The sequence below is a fragment of the Salmo salar genome, chromosome 23 (assembly GCF_965601325.2).
Source record: "Salmo salar chromosome 23, fSalSal1, whole genome shotgun sequence".
Lineage (NCBI taxonomy): Eukaryota > Metazoa > Chordata > Actinopteri > Salmoniformes > Salmonidae > Salmo > Salmo salar.
In genome coordinates, this window is record NC_138313.1 from 11,044,399 (window position 1) to 11,057,852 (window position 13,454).

General features: G+C 41.6%; 1 protein-coding gene across 1 annotated transcript in view; it reads left to right on the forward strand.

Annotated features, from left to right (window-relative positions):
* LOC106584045 (uncharacterized) overlaps positions 1-13,454 on the forward strand; it is a 188,904-nt gene that overhangs the window by 31,735 nt on the left and 143,715 nt on the right. The window contains exons 3-4 of the mRNA XM_014168854.3: positions 2,022-3,400; positions 11,579-11,632. Of these exons, the coding sequence (XP_014024329.3) occupies positions 2,022-3,400; positions 11,579-11,632 (1,433 nt within the window). The remainder of the gene's footprint in view (positions 1-2,021; positions 3,401-11,578; positions 11,633-13,454) is intronic.

The following is a 13,454-nucleotide window of genomic DNA, read 5'->3' on the forward strand; positions in this document are numbered from 1 at the left end:
AAAGAAGCTATATCCTTTGCCATATATCTTATGCGTGCGCGCATGCAAACTGCTGGTGAAGTTCTCTTCACTCCTGTTCTGCCAAATCAATAAACAGTCTTTGAAAAGCTCCCTGAGCAGCTCAATGAACTTGGGGGTATGAGCTGTTTCAAAGGAAACTAGTGTTTCTGGATTAGCAATGAAAATACCTTCCACTGCTCTTTCTCCTCCAACTCCTCCTCCTCCTCCCTCCTACCCCTCCTCCTTCTTCTCCTCTCCTACTCTTCCCGGGATCTCCCCACTGACATTCTCCTATTTCCTGGATTCCACTGAGCGTCCACATCAGTCTGCCAGTTTGCCCTCCCTCCCTCCCTCCCTCCCTCCCTCCCTCCCTCCCTCCCTCCCTCCCTCCCTCCCACACACACACACACAGTTGTCTTCTGTAAAGCCGTTGAGTTTTGATTCCTTTTGCTTTTAATGTCCATAATATATTTAATACCTCTTTGTTCTCATTTGTCATATCATATGCTTTTTCCAAAATATTGTGCCGTGCTGTTGACATTTGTAATGCTTCCTTTAGCCATGTTATACCCTGATTCAAAGCTTAGATAGCTACTGTGCTGAGAAAACGCTTCACTGCTTTTTAAACTAATTTTTAAACACTGTTCTCTTGCTGAACTTCAATTTAAGCAGGTCTGACATGTAGTTTGAGGAATCACCTGGGAGAGAGGGAAATTCATGACTCAGCAGGAGAGAAGATCATGAATCTGTGGTGGCAGATTGATTCAAACAGGCCGTTTGAAACACACACACACATACTGTACTGTACCATCTCTCTCTCTCTATAGTCTCCTGTCTGGAGATGATTGTTGACTACAGGAATAAGAGGACCGAGCACGCCCCCATTCTGCTGCAGTGGAGTAGGTTGAGAACTTCAAGTTCCTTGGTGTCCACATCACCAACAAACTAACATGGTCCAAGCACACCAAGACAGTCGTGAAAAGATTGACTGAAAAGATTTGGCAGGGGTCCTGAGATCCTCAAAAGGTTCTACAGCAGCACCATTGAGAGCATCCTGACTGGTTGCATCACTGCCTGGTATGGCAACTGCTCGGCCTCCGACCGCAAGGCACTACAGAGGGTAGTGCGAACGGCCCAGTACATTACTGGGGCCAAGCTTCCTGCCATCCAAGACCTCTATACCAGCTGGTGTCAGAGGAAGGCCCTAAAAATTGTCAAAGACTCCAGCCACCCTATTCATAGACTGTTCTCTCTGCTACTGCAAGGCAAGCGGTACCGGAGCGCCAAGTCTAGGTACAAAAGGCTTCTACACAGATTCTATCCTCAAGCATGAGACTCCTGAACATCTAGTCAAATGGCATCCACACCACTGCCATTCTCTGTTGTCATCTATGTATAGTCACTTTAATACGTCTACCTACATGTATATACTACCTCAACTAACCGGTGCCCCCGCACATTGATTCTGTACCGGCACCCCCCTTTATAAATTGTTATATTTTACTGCTGCTCTTTAATTACTTGTTACTTTTATCTCTTATTTTTATCTGTATTTTTTTTTAAACTGCACTGTTGGTTAGGGGCTTGTAAGTAAGCATTTAACTGTAAGGTCTACACCTCTTGTATTCAGCACATGTGACTAATAAAATTGGATTTGATTTGGAACCCAGCTGCATGGCTCACTTGCCTGGCTGTCTGAGGAGGATTAGGTAATCTGTGATGTCAGTGCGGCCGAGCCTTGATCAGACCTTCCACCTATATATTCACTTCATGTTCCTCTTCTACTTGCTTTCCTTTCTTTTTTTCCCATCATTTTCTTTCTTCTTCTTCTATCTCCTTTCGTACCTCCTTTTGCCCTAGCATTTGTATATACAGTACATTGAGCAATCCCCTACTACCACCATGTTTCACTGGAGGTAGTAATGATGTTGATGTCCTCTTCCTATCACTGTTTGTAAGATTTTAAGATGTTGCACAGGTCTGACTGTCTAACTTACCGCTCTCCCCTCTCTCCTCCACAGGTGTCGATATCCTCCATCAGCTGGGCCTCACCGGCAGCAGAGAGACTCTCTCCTCTGGGATCAGCTCGCCCTCTCCTCCATCCTCATCCCCAAGAGCCGGGGTCCTACTCAGCCTGGATGCCCACATTGAAGCCCCCACAGGGAGCCTGTTCCCGCCGGAGCTCAGTGAGGAGTTTTCTGTTGTGGTGAGCCTGAGCTCCTGGCGAGCGAACAATGCTTTCCTTTTCAGCGTGCGTGACAGCAGGAACAAGCTGCAGTTTGGTATCCAGCTGCTGCCCGGGAAGGTGGTCGTGTACACTGCCGAGAAGACCTCCGTCTACTTCACCTATGACGTGCACGACGGGCGTCAGCACTCTTTCTCTGTGGGCGTGAGGCCACGCTCTGTGTCGTTCCATGCGGACTGCGGAGCGGTGCAGCAGAGAGAGCAGACGCTGACCCGGTCACAAACGCTGGGGTCAGGATCCGGAGGCCTGCTCACCTTAGGAAGGATGAACTCTAAAGCAGCCCAATTCCAGGGCCTCATATGCCAGCTGGATATCTACCCCCTGGCCCAGGCTGCTGCGCGCTACTGCGACTACCTTAAAAGACAATGCCGGCTGGCCGACACTTTCCGATGGCCCCCCGGCTCGGATATGGAGGTTTCCAGCTCCCTGGCTTTCTCTCCTATTCCTCTTTCTCTGGAGTCCCAGATGGTGGTGCCCCCCTTGTTGGCTGTAGACTCCCACACCCAGCAGACCTCCACCCCGGCCGGATCAGCCCCCACCCCCTCTCTGGAGGGGTCCGGGACAATGTATTTAAGCCCCTTAGAGCAGCTTCACCTGGGGGTCAGGATCCAGACCCAGAGCTCTCTGCTAGAGCACCTCAACTCCATCCATACCCCCGTCACTGCTGGCCACAACAGCCTGTCCTCAGGCACCCTCAGTGGGCTGGAGGCCCTGGGAATCACCCGCAGAAGTACCACCCCCAGTTCCAGATCCAGCCCAACAAGGCGCTCAACCAGGCAGTCTCCCCAGTCTGAGAACGACATGGAGGAGAGGAGCCCCAGGAGGCCCCAACCGTTCACCACAGACACCTCAGGTATAAAATCTCCTGTTAAGCAAACTCACTTAAAGGATGGCCAGAGGAACAGCTCCAGCTCCAGGCCTTGGGACTCTAACACCCAGCTCCAGCCCACTGACCACCTCCTGGACACCCAGTTCAGACCCAATGGCACCACCCTGTACCGGGAGAACCAGGTGGAAACCTCAGAGGAGCATGACCAGGAAGAGGCCTACGATGTGGACATGGGAGGCTACGACTATGGATATGAGGATCCAGACTACTTCTACGGAGACTATGACGGAGCTTTCCCCGGACCCAAAGGAGAACCAGGTCCTCCGGTAAGTGTTTGCAATACATAAATAGATTGAGAGTATGTTGAAAACATTTCTTTAAAGTGTGTTTCCCGCAAGTCAGAGCAGAGGTGTGCATGAGCAATGGGGAACAATTAGCAATTAAGCCTCATTTATGGCGATTATGCATTGAGTGTTCTGTTGGCCCTCTTTCTCAAACACATTCAATAAAGCAAAAAAATAAAAATAATAATAATAATTTGGCAGGGCTTTGTATTGATTTAGAGGCAAGGTGATGGTGTCGAAGCTCTTTTTTTCATGTATCAACAGGTGGTTAAAATAACATGTCATTCCTCTTGAAATACTGCCAGTGACTCGTCCTCACTCTTGTGAGAGTGGGGAGGGGTGTAATTTATAACTGAGGGTTGCTCCTATAGCCTACCGACAAAAGAGCATCCAACAGGCTGACATCAGCTAGCTAGCTGTAGAGGTATTTTTTCTTCTCTTAATTGACAACAAGACTGTACCATTCTGTCATATCGGTGACGCTGATCTAATGCTTATGGCCCCATGGCAGCCTCAGAGGAACACAGCTGATTGAGGTGTTTCCAAGTCAGTGGTGTTGCTGCTCAACCTTTCTCCTCAAGGACTTAAAGCCACAATCTGTCATTTATTTGATAATTGAAAAGCAGTAACTATAATTATTGCAGATTGTACCTTTACCGAGAGTAAGTCCGAGCCTAACTTCTGTTTCTCTAATTCAACTCCATGAGCCTAGTGCTGGTAGACATATGTTTTGGAGGCCAACCAAACCTGGTTACCAGGAGGTAATAAGTCAAGGAGTCAGATATTGACTTGCTTTTCCTTCCTCCTTGACTGAAAATGCAGCCATTTTTTTAGCAATACTCTCTGACAGGCTCCATATTTAGGATGTAGGGTCAGCGCAAAGACAATGGGTCAGTGTGTGATTGTGATGTCACCACATCCCATCCTGCACTCAGCGCTCCAGATTGAGAATATGGCTATGTTCCGTTCAGCGTTCTCCTGTGCTCCATACTCTCCCATGTTCAGTGCTCCCTGCTCCGTGCTTCATTTGCCTGCTCTGGAGTATGGAAGTACAGTGAATGGAACACCGAAAGTATCTCATCCTCAGATAGGCTTTGGCTTTGGCTCTGGCTCCAGATAGTCAGTATAGTAGCATATATTAAACACAGGTGATGTATATGAATAACCCTTTAAACCCTTTATTTTACAGCCCATTATTTAGCAGATACCTAGCTAGCACATAATGTTCTAAGAACCATATGTTTCTTAGAGCTTGGTGAGCACGTGGTTGTCCTATGGTTATTTTGTATACAACCTTCCCACAACTTTCTGGGAATGGTGCAGGATAGATGTTTGGCTTTGGAACATTCTCAGCACATTTACAGAACTTGACAAAAAAAATCGTATTTTTTTGGAATGTCATTACTTTAATAGAACGTTTCCTAAAAGTTCAAACATGGAAACATTTAATTGCAATTTTGGTAATGTTCTAAGAATGTTCTCCAATGGGTTTGACACTTGGAATGTTTTGAAATTGTTCCAAAAACATTAAGAAACAATGTTGTTCTGTGGGAATTTCAGTACTTCAACATAATGTTTCCTACAGGTTTCCTCATGGTTCTATTTAAAGTCATGTTCTCAAATTGTTCTCAGTATGTTAAGAAACAACTTTCTTCTGTAGGAATTTAAGTACTTCTACAGAACATTACACACAAGTTCCCATGTGGATCTATTTAATGTCATATTGTTACTACATTCTGGGAAAGTTCTCAAAAATGGTGTGACTTAAGAGATGTTTTCCGAACATTCAGATAATGTATGGTTCTCTTTTATGTCAGTTCTTGGCAATATTCTGTGAATTTTTTTTTTTTTATTGTACACATTAACATCAATAAGCTCAATTACGTTCTCAGAAAATGAAGAAAACTTTCCATAAAAAAACAATAAAATGTTTATACGTTCTAAGAATGTTATTTAAAAACGTACATTCCGCTATAAGCATCAACAAAACTTTGTATACCCTATCTTGTTAAGTGTGTTCAGGTGTGTTGGCCGTGCTCGCTAATTGGCCGCAGCTGATCCTAATGAGTTCTTGTTCCCTTTGAAATGGGGTCTGTTTGAATAAAACAAATGAACAGCTTTGTCTGCATAAAAAATCCTGGTGGTGCAGTGGATTTATTCCATGGATAGAGAACAGAAGATCAAATGTTTGAATCTCACTGATGCCATGTCAAGATAAAAAATAAATGTATTTTTCTGATTAATGCCTACAGAAATTAATTTACATGTGTCATATCTGTGCTTTAAGTTCCAAAAAGTTAATCCAAAATCAGCTAATAGTGTTATTAAAAGTCTTATTGAAGCATTCAGTAAAAGTTTTAAGGAAGTAATTCAAAAACCTCCAAATAACCTATAAATGTCTGTTCTCAGAGCGTTAATAAAATCTCCAAAGAAAACGTTCAAGGAACCAGAGATTTTTTTCTCTTCGTTTTACTGGTCAGGAAACGTATGGCTTTGTTTCTACAACCAACTTCCAATGAACCATATTTGCTAACTGGGTAGTTACTTTGAAATAACAAAAATTGCAATTACCTACTACTTGGTGCATTAACATTTTTCTATTTTGATTGAGCATCGTTGAGATTTGAGATCCAGTTTCACTCAATGCTGGGACGTGAGAAGAATGTTTGGGGGAGTTCACCCCAGCTGTACAGACACTTCAAATGCACTTTAAGAGGGAGGAAGTACAGATTACTCAATCGTCACCTTCATGATTCACATCCTCTTTCTGAAATACCTTTCACTGCTGGTACTATTAGTGCTACCTAGCCTCGTTCAACCATGCTGAACAATAGTGAGTGCAGCGTTAAGTCTGGTTTATCCAGGCTAAGTGTTACCTATAGTAGACAGCAAATTAACAGATATAGTATGGAAAATACTGTACCATAAATACAGTTTTAAGGTTTTGTTGGGCCCAACACGCAGTCAGCAGCACAGCTGTCATGCTGCTAATATTATCAACAGATCTTTGTTTTTTTTTGCGTGAAGAAGCCTCATGGTCTCAATTGGCCCTGTTGTTATGGTGAAGAGAAGGCGGTAGTAGTGTAATCACTGTTTCCATCACTGTGTGTGTTGGAGTGTGGCTCCATGAGCAAGCAGCTGTTTCTGTCACTGAGACATTCTGTCTTTGTCCCTCTGATATAGACGGAGAGGAATAGAATGTGCAGGACTTCCCCATAACTGCTCGCACGCACACATACAGTTGAAGTCGGAAGTTTACATACACCTTATCCAAATACATTTAAACTCAGTTTTTCACAATTCCTGACATTTAATCCCAATAGAATTTCCCTGTTTTAGGTCAGTTATGATCACCACTTTATTTTAAGAATGTGAAATGTCAGAATAATAGTAGAGAAAAGGATTTATTTCAGCTTTTAATTCTTTCATCACTTTCCCAGTGGGTCATAAATTTACATACACTCAATTAGTATTCGGTAGCATTGCATTTAAATTGCTTACGTTGGGTCAAACGTTTCACGTAGCCTTCCACAAGCTTCCCACAATAAGTTGGATGAATTTTGGCCCATCCCTCCTGACAGAGCTGGAGTAACTGAGTCAGGTTTGTAGGCCTCCTTGCTCGCACACGCTTTTTCAGTTCTGCCCACAAATTTTCTATAGGATTGAGGTCAGGGCTTTGTGATGGCCACTCCAATACCTTGACTTTGTTGTCCTTAAGCCATTTTGCCACAACTTTGGAAGTATGCTTGGGGTCATTACCCATTGGGAAGACCCATTTGCAACCAAGCTTTAATGATGTCTTGAGATGTTGATTCAATATATCCACATAATTTTCTTTCCTCGTGATGCCACCTATTTTGTGAAGTGCACCAGTCCCTCCTGCAGCAAAGCACCCGCACAATATGATGCTGACATCCCTGTGCTTCACGGTTGGGATTGTGTTCTTCGGCTTGCAAGCATCCCCCTTTTTCCTCCAAACATAACGATGGTTATTATGGCCAAACAGTTCTATTTTTGTTTCATCAGACCAGAGGACATTTCTCCAAAAAGTACGATCTTTGTCCCCATGTGCAGTTGCAAACCGTAGTCTGGCTTTTTTTATGGCAGTTTTGGAGCAGTGGATTCTTCCTTGCTGAGCGGCCTTTCAGGTTATGTCGATATAGGACACGTTTTACTGTGGATATAGATCCTTTTATACCTGTTTCCTCCAGCATCTTCACAAGGTCCTTTGCTGTTCTGGGATTGATTTGCACTTTTCGTACCAAAGTACGTTCATCTCTAGGAGACAGAACACATCTCATTCCTGAGCGAAATGACGGCTTCGTGGTCCCATGGTGTTTATACTTGCTTACTATTGTTTGTACAGATGAACGTGGTACCTTCAGGTGTTTGTAAATTGCTCCCAAGGATGAACCAGACTTGTGGAGGTCTACCATTTTTTTCTGAGGTCTTGGCTGATTTCTTTAGATTTTCCCATGATGTCAAGCAAAGAGGCACAAAGAGTTTGAAGGTAGGCCTTGAAATACATCCACAGGTACACCTCCAATTGACTCAAATGATGTCAATAAGCCTATCAGAAGCTTCTAAAGCCATGACATCATTTTCTGGAATTTTCCAAACTGTTTAAAAGCAGAGTCAACTTAGTGTATGCAAACTTCTGACCCACTGGAATTGTGATACAGTGAATTATAAGTGAAATAATGTCTCTGTAAACAATTGTTGGAAAAATGACTTGTGTCATGCACAAGTAGATGTCCTAACTGACTTGCAAAAACTATAATTTGTTAACAAGAAATTTGGGGAGTGGTTGAAAAACAAGTTTTAATGTCTCCAACCTAAGTGTATGTAAACTTCCGACTTCAACTGTACATGCACATACAGACAAATAAACACACCTTTTTTGTATCCCTTTATTTATTATTTTGTATCATTCCATAATAGTTTTTCCACGACTGTCTGTGTGTATTATGTCCTGACCGTCATACTATTTCATGCTGCTGTTTAGCAGCTTGCTACATTGTGAACACAGTGTCATGGGAGTGTGATTCCTCAAAAAACAAGGTTTTAGATTTTCACGACATTTATCCATAGAAGGATCCTTTGAAGGAAAGTGTTTTGACATATTTTTGAAATTTTGAGTTGGAATATTTGTGATATTTTGTTTTGTCTTTAGGAGTTACAAGGCAAGAATGAGTGTCACATGATGCTTTACCGCTTGCTCTGTAATATTAGTGGTATTTTGATTTCAATAACACTTTTCTTACCTTAATATATGAATCTTGGAAAATATTAACATGAATATTGAAAATGTACCCTTTTTGATTAGGAAAAGTTTTTGATATATTGTTAAACATAAAATACTCTACGGGAATATCAAAGTTCCAGACTGGAATCTGTGCAACTTTTAGATCCAATTTGTAAGCATTACTAACAGAGTGAATGTGAAAATGGTTCAAAATGGTCACCGTTTGCTGTTGATTTGCAGGGTGTGGAATGATACAAGTAAAGGGAGGACTGTGATTGGTTACGCTGCCAACTATGCCACTTTCTATGTATGAAATGGGTAGTAACTTTAAAACTAGCAGAGATCCCACTCTGAAACTTTATGTTAACAATATATACAAATATTTGCCAAATACATTCTTTCTTTTTGTATATAGTCATGTTTATATTTTCAATATTGTGTGTATCAATGTGTCCTAATAGCAGAGGCTGGTGCTCTTGCCTTAGTTGAATTTTAACTTTCAGATTTTTATAATTTTACAATTAACCATGTGACAATGATTTGAGAAATGAAAACGTAATAATTGAAATTAAAATGTGCCTATATATCATGACTTTCACTCAGATAGGTAGAAATGGTAGGATAAATTGTAAGCTTCCCCAAACTTGAAACTTACGAGCTGCTTATGGTCTTTACTATAACACCCATTAATGTTGTAAATGACTATTGTAGTTAGAAATGGCAGATTCTTTTATAGAATATCTACATAGGCATACAGAAGCCCATTATCAGCAACCATAGCTCCCGTGTTCCAATGGCACGTTGTGTTAGCTAATCCAAGTTTATAATTTTAAAAGGCTAATTGATCATTAGAAAACCATTTTGCAATTATGTTAGCACAGCTGAAAACAGTTGTCTTGATTAAAGAAGCAATACAACTGTCCTTCTTTAGACTAGTTGAGTATCTGGAGCATCAGCATTTGTGGGTTCGATTACAGGCTCAAAATGACCAGAAACAAAGAACTTTCTTCTGAAACTCATCAGTCTATTCTTGTTCTGAGAAATTAAGGCTATTCCATGTGAGAAATTGCCAAGAAACTAAAGTTCTCGTACAACGCTGTGTACTACTCCCTTCACAGAACAGCTCAAACTGGCTCTAAGCAGAATTGAAAGAGGAGTGGGAGACCCCGGTGCACAACTGAGTAAGAGGACATTAGTCTAGTTTGAGAAACAGACCCCTCACAAGTCCTCAACTGGCAGCTTTATTAAATAGTACCCACAAAACACCAGTCTCAACGTCAACAGTGAAGAGGCGACTTAGGGATGCTGGCCTCCAATTGTTTAAATGGATTGGATCTTTATATACACTAATTCTTGCCTTGTAACTCCTACAAAATCATTATTGAGTCTTAAAGGAGGCCTGGGTAAGACCAAAATATATTCATGTTCCAACTTTAAGTAATTACTTCTCAATTATGATTTAATATAGTTCACATAATTTCAGTTTGTGACAAAACAATCAGTCATTGTGTAGGGAATCATTGTACCATCTAAACCGCTGTGAAATATATTTTCCATAACCAAAAATATTGTATTTTCAGCTGTTTGAAGCTGGTGTACAAAACCGAAAGTAAAAGACGCAAAAATTTAACTTAAGAACGGGAAGCATAAAAATAGCGCACATAGAACATATCTACTGCTTCTTAGACTTGCTTTCAATGAGAATGACAGATCTATAACAAAAATGTCTATGTGCATTTGGTCGGGTTACCGAAGAAGTTACATATTGCAGCTTTAACAAAGTATTATCGGCCAAACTGCAAGCGAAGGCTTTCTGCACCACTGGTAATCAGCATTGACATTTCTGACTTTGACTTTGTATCTCAGACTCATCATTAAAGGAAGTAACATTGATTTCCCATTAGCATCTAAGTTGCTGTTTATCATCAGTGTGCCGGACAGAATGGCTAAGTAGCATCAAGCCTGCGTGTCCGCCACATAAACTATTTACATTACAATTATGCATGAATTAAACAGAACAGGCAAGGCTACAGTATTTGCTGCTTTCTCCCGCCCAGTCCATTACTTTATCCAATCCTCAGGTGTGGGACAAATGGTGGACATTTACTTCTACTTAATACTCCTCACTTTATTTTAAACATGTAGTGTATTTGAGGTTTAAAAAAAGGCTTCTGTAGTTTATAATTTCCACTTTCAGACATGATTTTCCCTTACACAAAATGTATCAACCTCTACAAAAATGTCCATTAATTATAATCCACTTAATAATGAACATTTTCTGTTGCTGCAGGATTATTTTCCCACTGTAGCAAACTGGCTGAAATTAAGATCCTACATCTGTATCCCGTTTGAGAGAGCCAAGCTGAAGTCTGACTTGTTTGCAAGTTAGCTCCTTACTCCACATCTCTGTGGATGTGTGCATTTGTGTAAGTTTGTTATGAATGCGTGGGATGGAAAAAAAGCTACCACATAACATACCAGGTTTAATGTAATCTAAGTCATGTTTTACAAGTACTGTACTAGAGTCTTCAGTTCCAACTCTGTAATTTAAAAGTATTCAGCACATTCGTTTTTTTCCCTCTCTTTCTTCTTTTACATCTTGGGTCGAAAAGAACATGAAGTGGAATCATACCATGCTTTTCCTCCATGGTTGTTTTGCCATGACAAAGAGTTTATCTTCATCCCAGAACTGGCTTGAGGCATAGTACTTCACGCTCATCCAGACAATGTAACATGATATCACCATCCTCTCAAAGCTTTGCCTCCTTTGATTTGAAATTGTCTAGGCCTCTTACATAAATACAGTATCCACCTACCCACATCTAACTGTACATTAAACAGCATGTTATCACTTCTCAATTAGCAAGTTATTTGTGTGTCTGTAACATCTCTCTCGCTCTCTCTCTCAATAACAGGGTCCTTCTGGTCCCCCTGGTCTACCTGGTCCTGCTGGGAAGAGAGGAGCTCGGGTGAGTACTGCAAACCATGTCACACCTGTGGTCATGTGATGCCATTGTGCTTCGGGAGGTGCTACACCCCTCCTTGAGGTGATACTGTAAACAGATTGAAAGAAGATCCCTTTCCCCAGATTTGTTTTAACCCTAGCAGTCTTGTACAGTGCTATATGGTGCTATAAAAAGTTGTTTTTTTTAGAGGATATTACAAGGTCGTGCTGGCTTTTGAAAAGGATTCTTCAGAGTTTATTTCAGGACAGGTCTTGAAGTGGCTAGTTCTGGTTCTCCGTAAATTGAGGTCAGGTTTATTGTCCTGATGAGGCGTGTTCATACCTGAGAGCACTGATACACACAACGCTGACACACACACTCTCAACACTGACACACACTTTGTGACTGAAAATGCATCACTTACACATACACTTCTCAAAGCACTCTCACTCCATCAACAGTCCCAACAGACATAGCAATGACACACGGTCTGCGAGTTGATATACTTCTCTATGCACTTCATCACCATTAATCCACAGACACAAGCTAGACACAAGCCAGTTGTCAAGACCAGTGATCCAGCACCATTACAGAGCTGCCGACGTTCCAAAAAGAACCAGGGATGAGCTGTAATGGTGCGTATGAATGAGATAGTCCTATGAGAGGATAATGCATACATGTTTACTTTACTGTAGGGTTGGGCGGTATAAAGATTTTCATATCGTCATACCGTCCTTCTCTCATTCCGGGATTTATAGTATTGTCGGCTTAGTACACAAGGGGACGTAGCACAAGTACTAGCGGATTTCCATAGTACTAGCTAAATATGCTAATGAGCGCAAACGAAAATAAACTAATTGCAAAGACAGGCAATCCAGCTCATAAAGTTCTACATATATAGGTAGCAGGTACAGAATACATTTTTGTTGGTGAGTTTGGACATTTACAAGCAAATGTGAACGAGAGACATAGTGCAAATGAACAATTTTTGGATGCATGGTAGTCTGAAGGAAAAACAGCACTGACTCTGGAGCAGCATGTGTACAAGCTGTGTCTTTGTGGTGTCTGGAGTCACTAGGGCAACGGAGCCTTCTTTCTCTGCTCTGAGAAGAGGGGCAGAGGAGCAGACTCAGGGGCCGGGAACCGAAAGGATAATTTTTTTTAGGATATCAAGATAGCAGTGGCAGCTGTACAGGTAACTCATACAAAGCCCTTTGACTTCTCAAACATGGCAGAAAGCTAAGAATATACGATACCCCATCTCCTCATTAATTCAGCGACATACTTAGCTAACTAGCAAGTTAAACCAAATACACAGCTGGACTCACCGGCTCCTGCTTTCTCCCGTTGTGCTCTTTACAAGCAAACGTGACTCGCTCAACTGTTCTGGGGTCTAGGGAACTACGTTAAGCTTCATAATGTAAAATAATGTGACAAGTGAAATGAAGAACATAATCTCTGTCTCCTAACGTATCGCACAAGTTGGCTGCATGTATTCACTTAAATTGGCTACAAATATTAAAATTTATTGAAAAACTTCAAAGAAATAGTTTCAACGGTATTGAAAGTATTGAAAAACCATCCTGTGGCTATTTCCAAATACCCCAGTATACAGTATACAGTATATATTGTATACTGCCCAAGCCTTCTTTACTGGCTCTTGGAGCATCAAGAAATCAGCTCCTGCTGCTACATCAGTACAGTGCTGTTCAGTGCTGTTCAGTACGTGTCTCTGTTCTGATGTTGTTGAGACTAAATTGTACTATAGTAGAGTTTGATCTCTGAAAGCAACGCTCTGATCACTGACCACACTGAGATCATTCAAATCCAATCAAATCAAATTGTG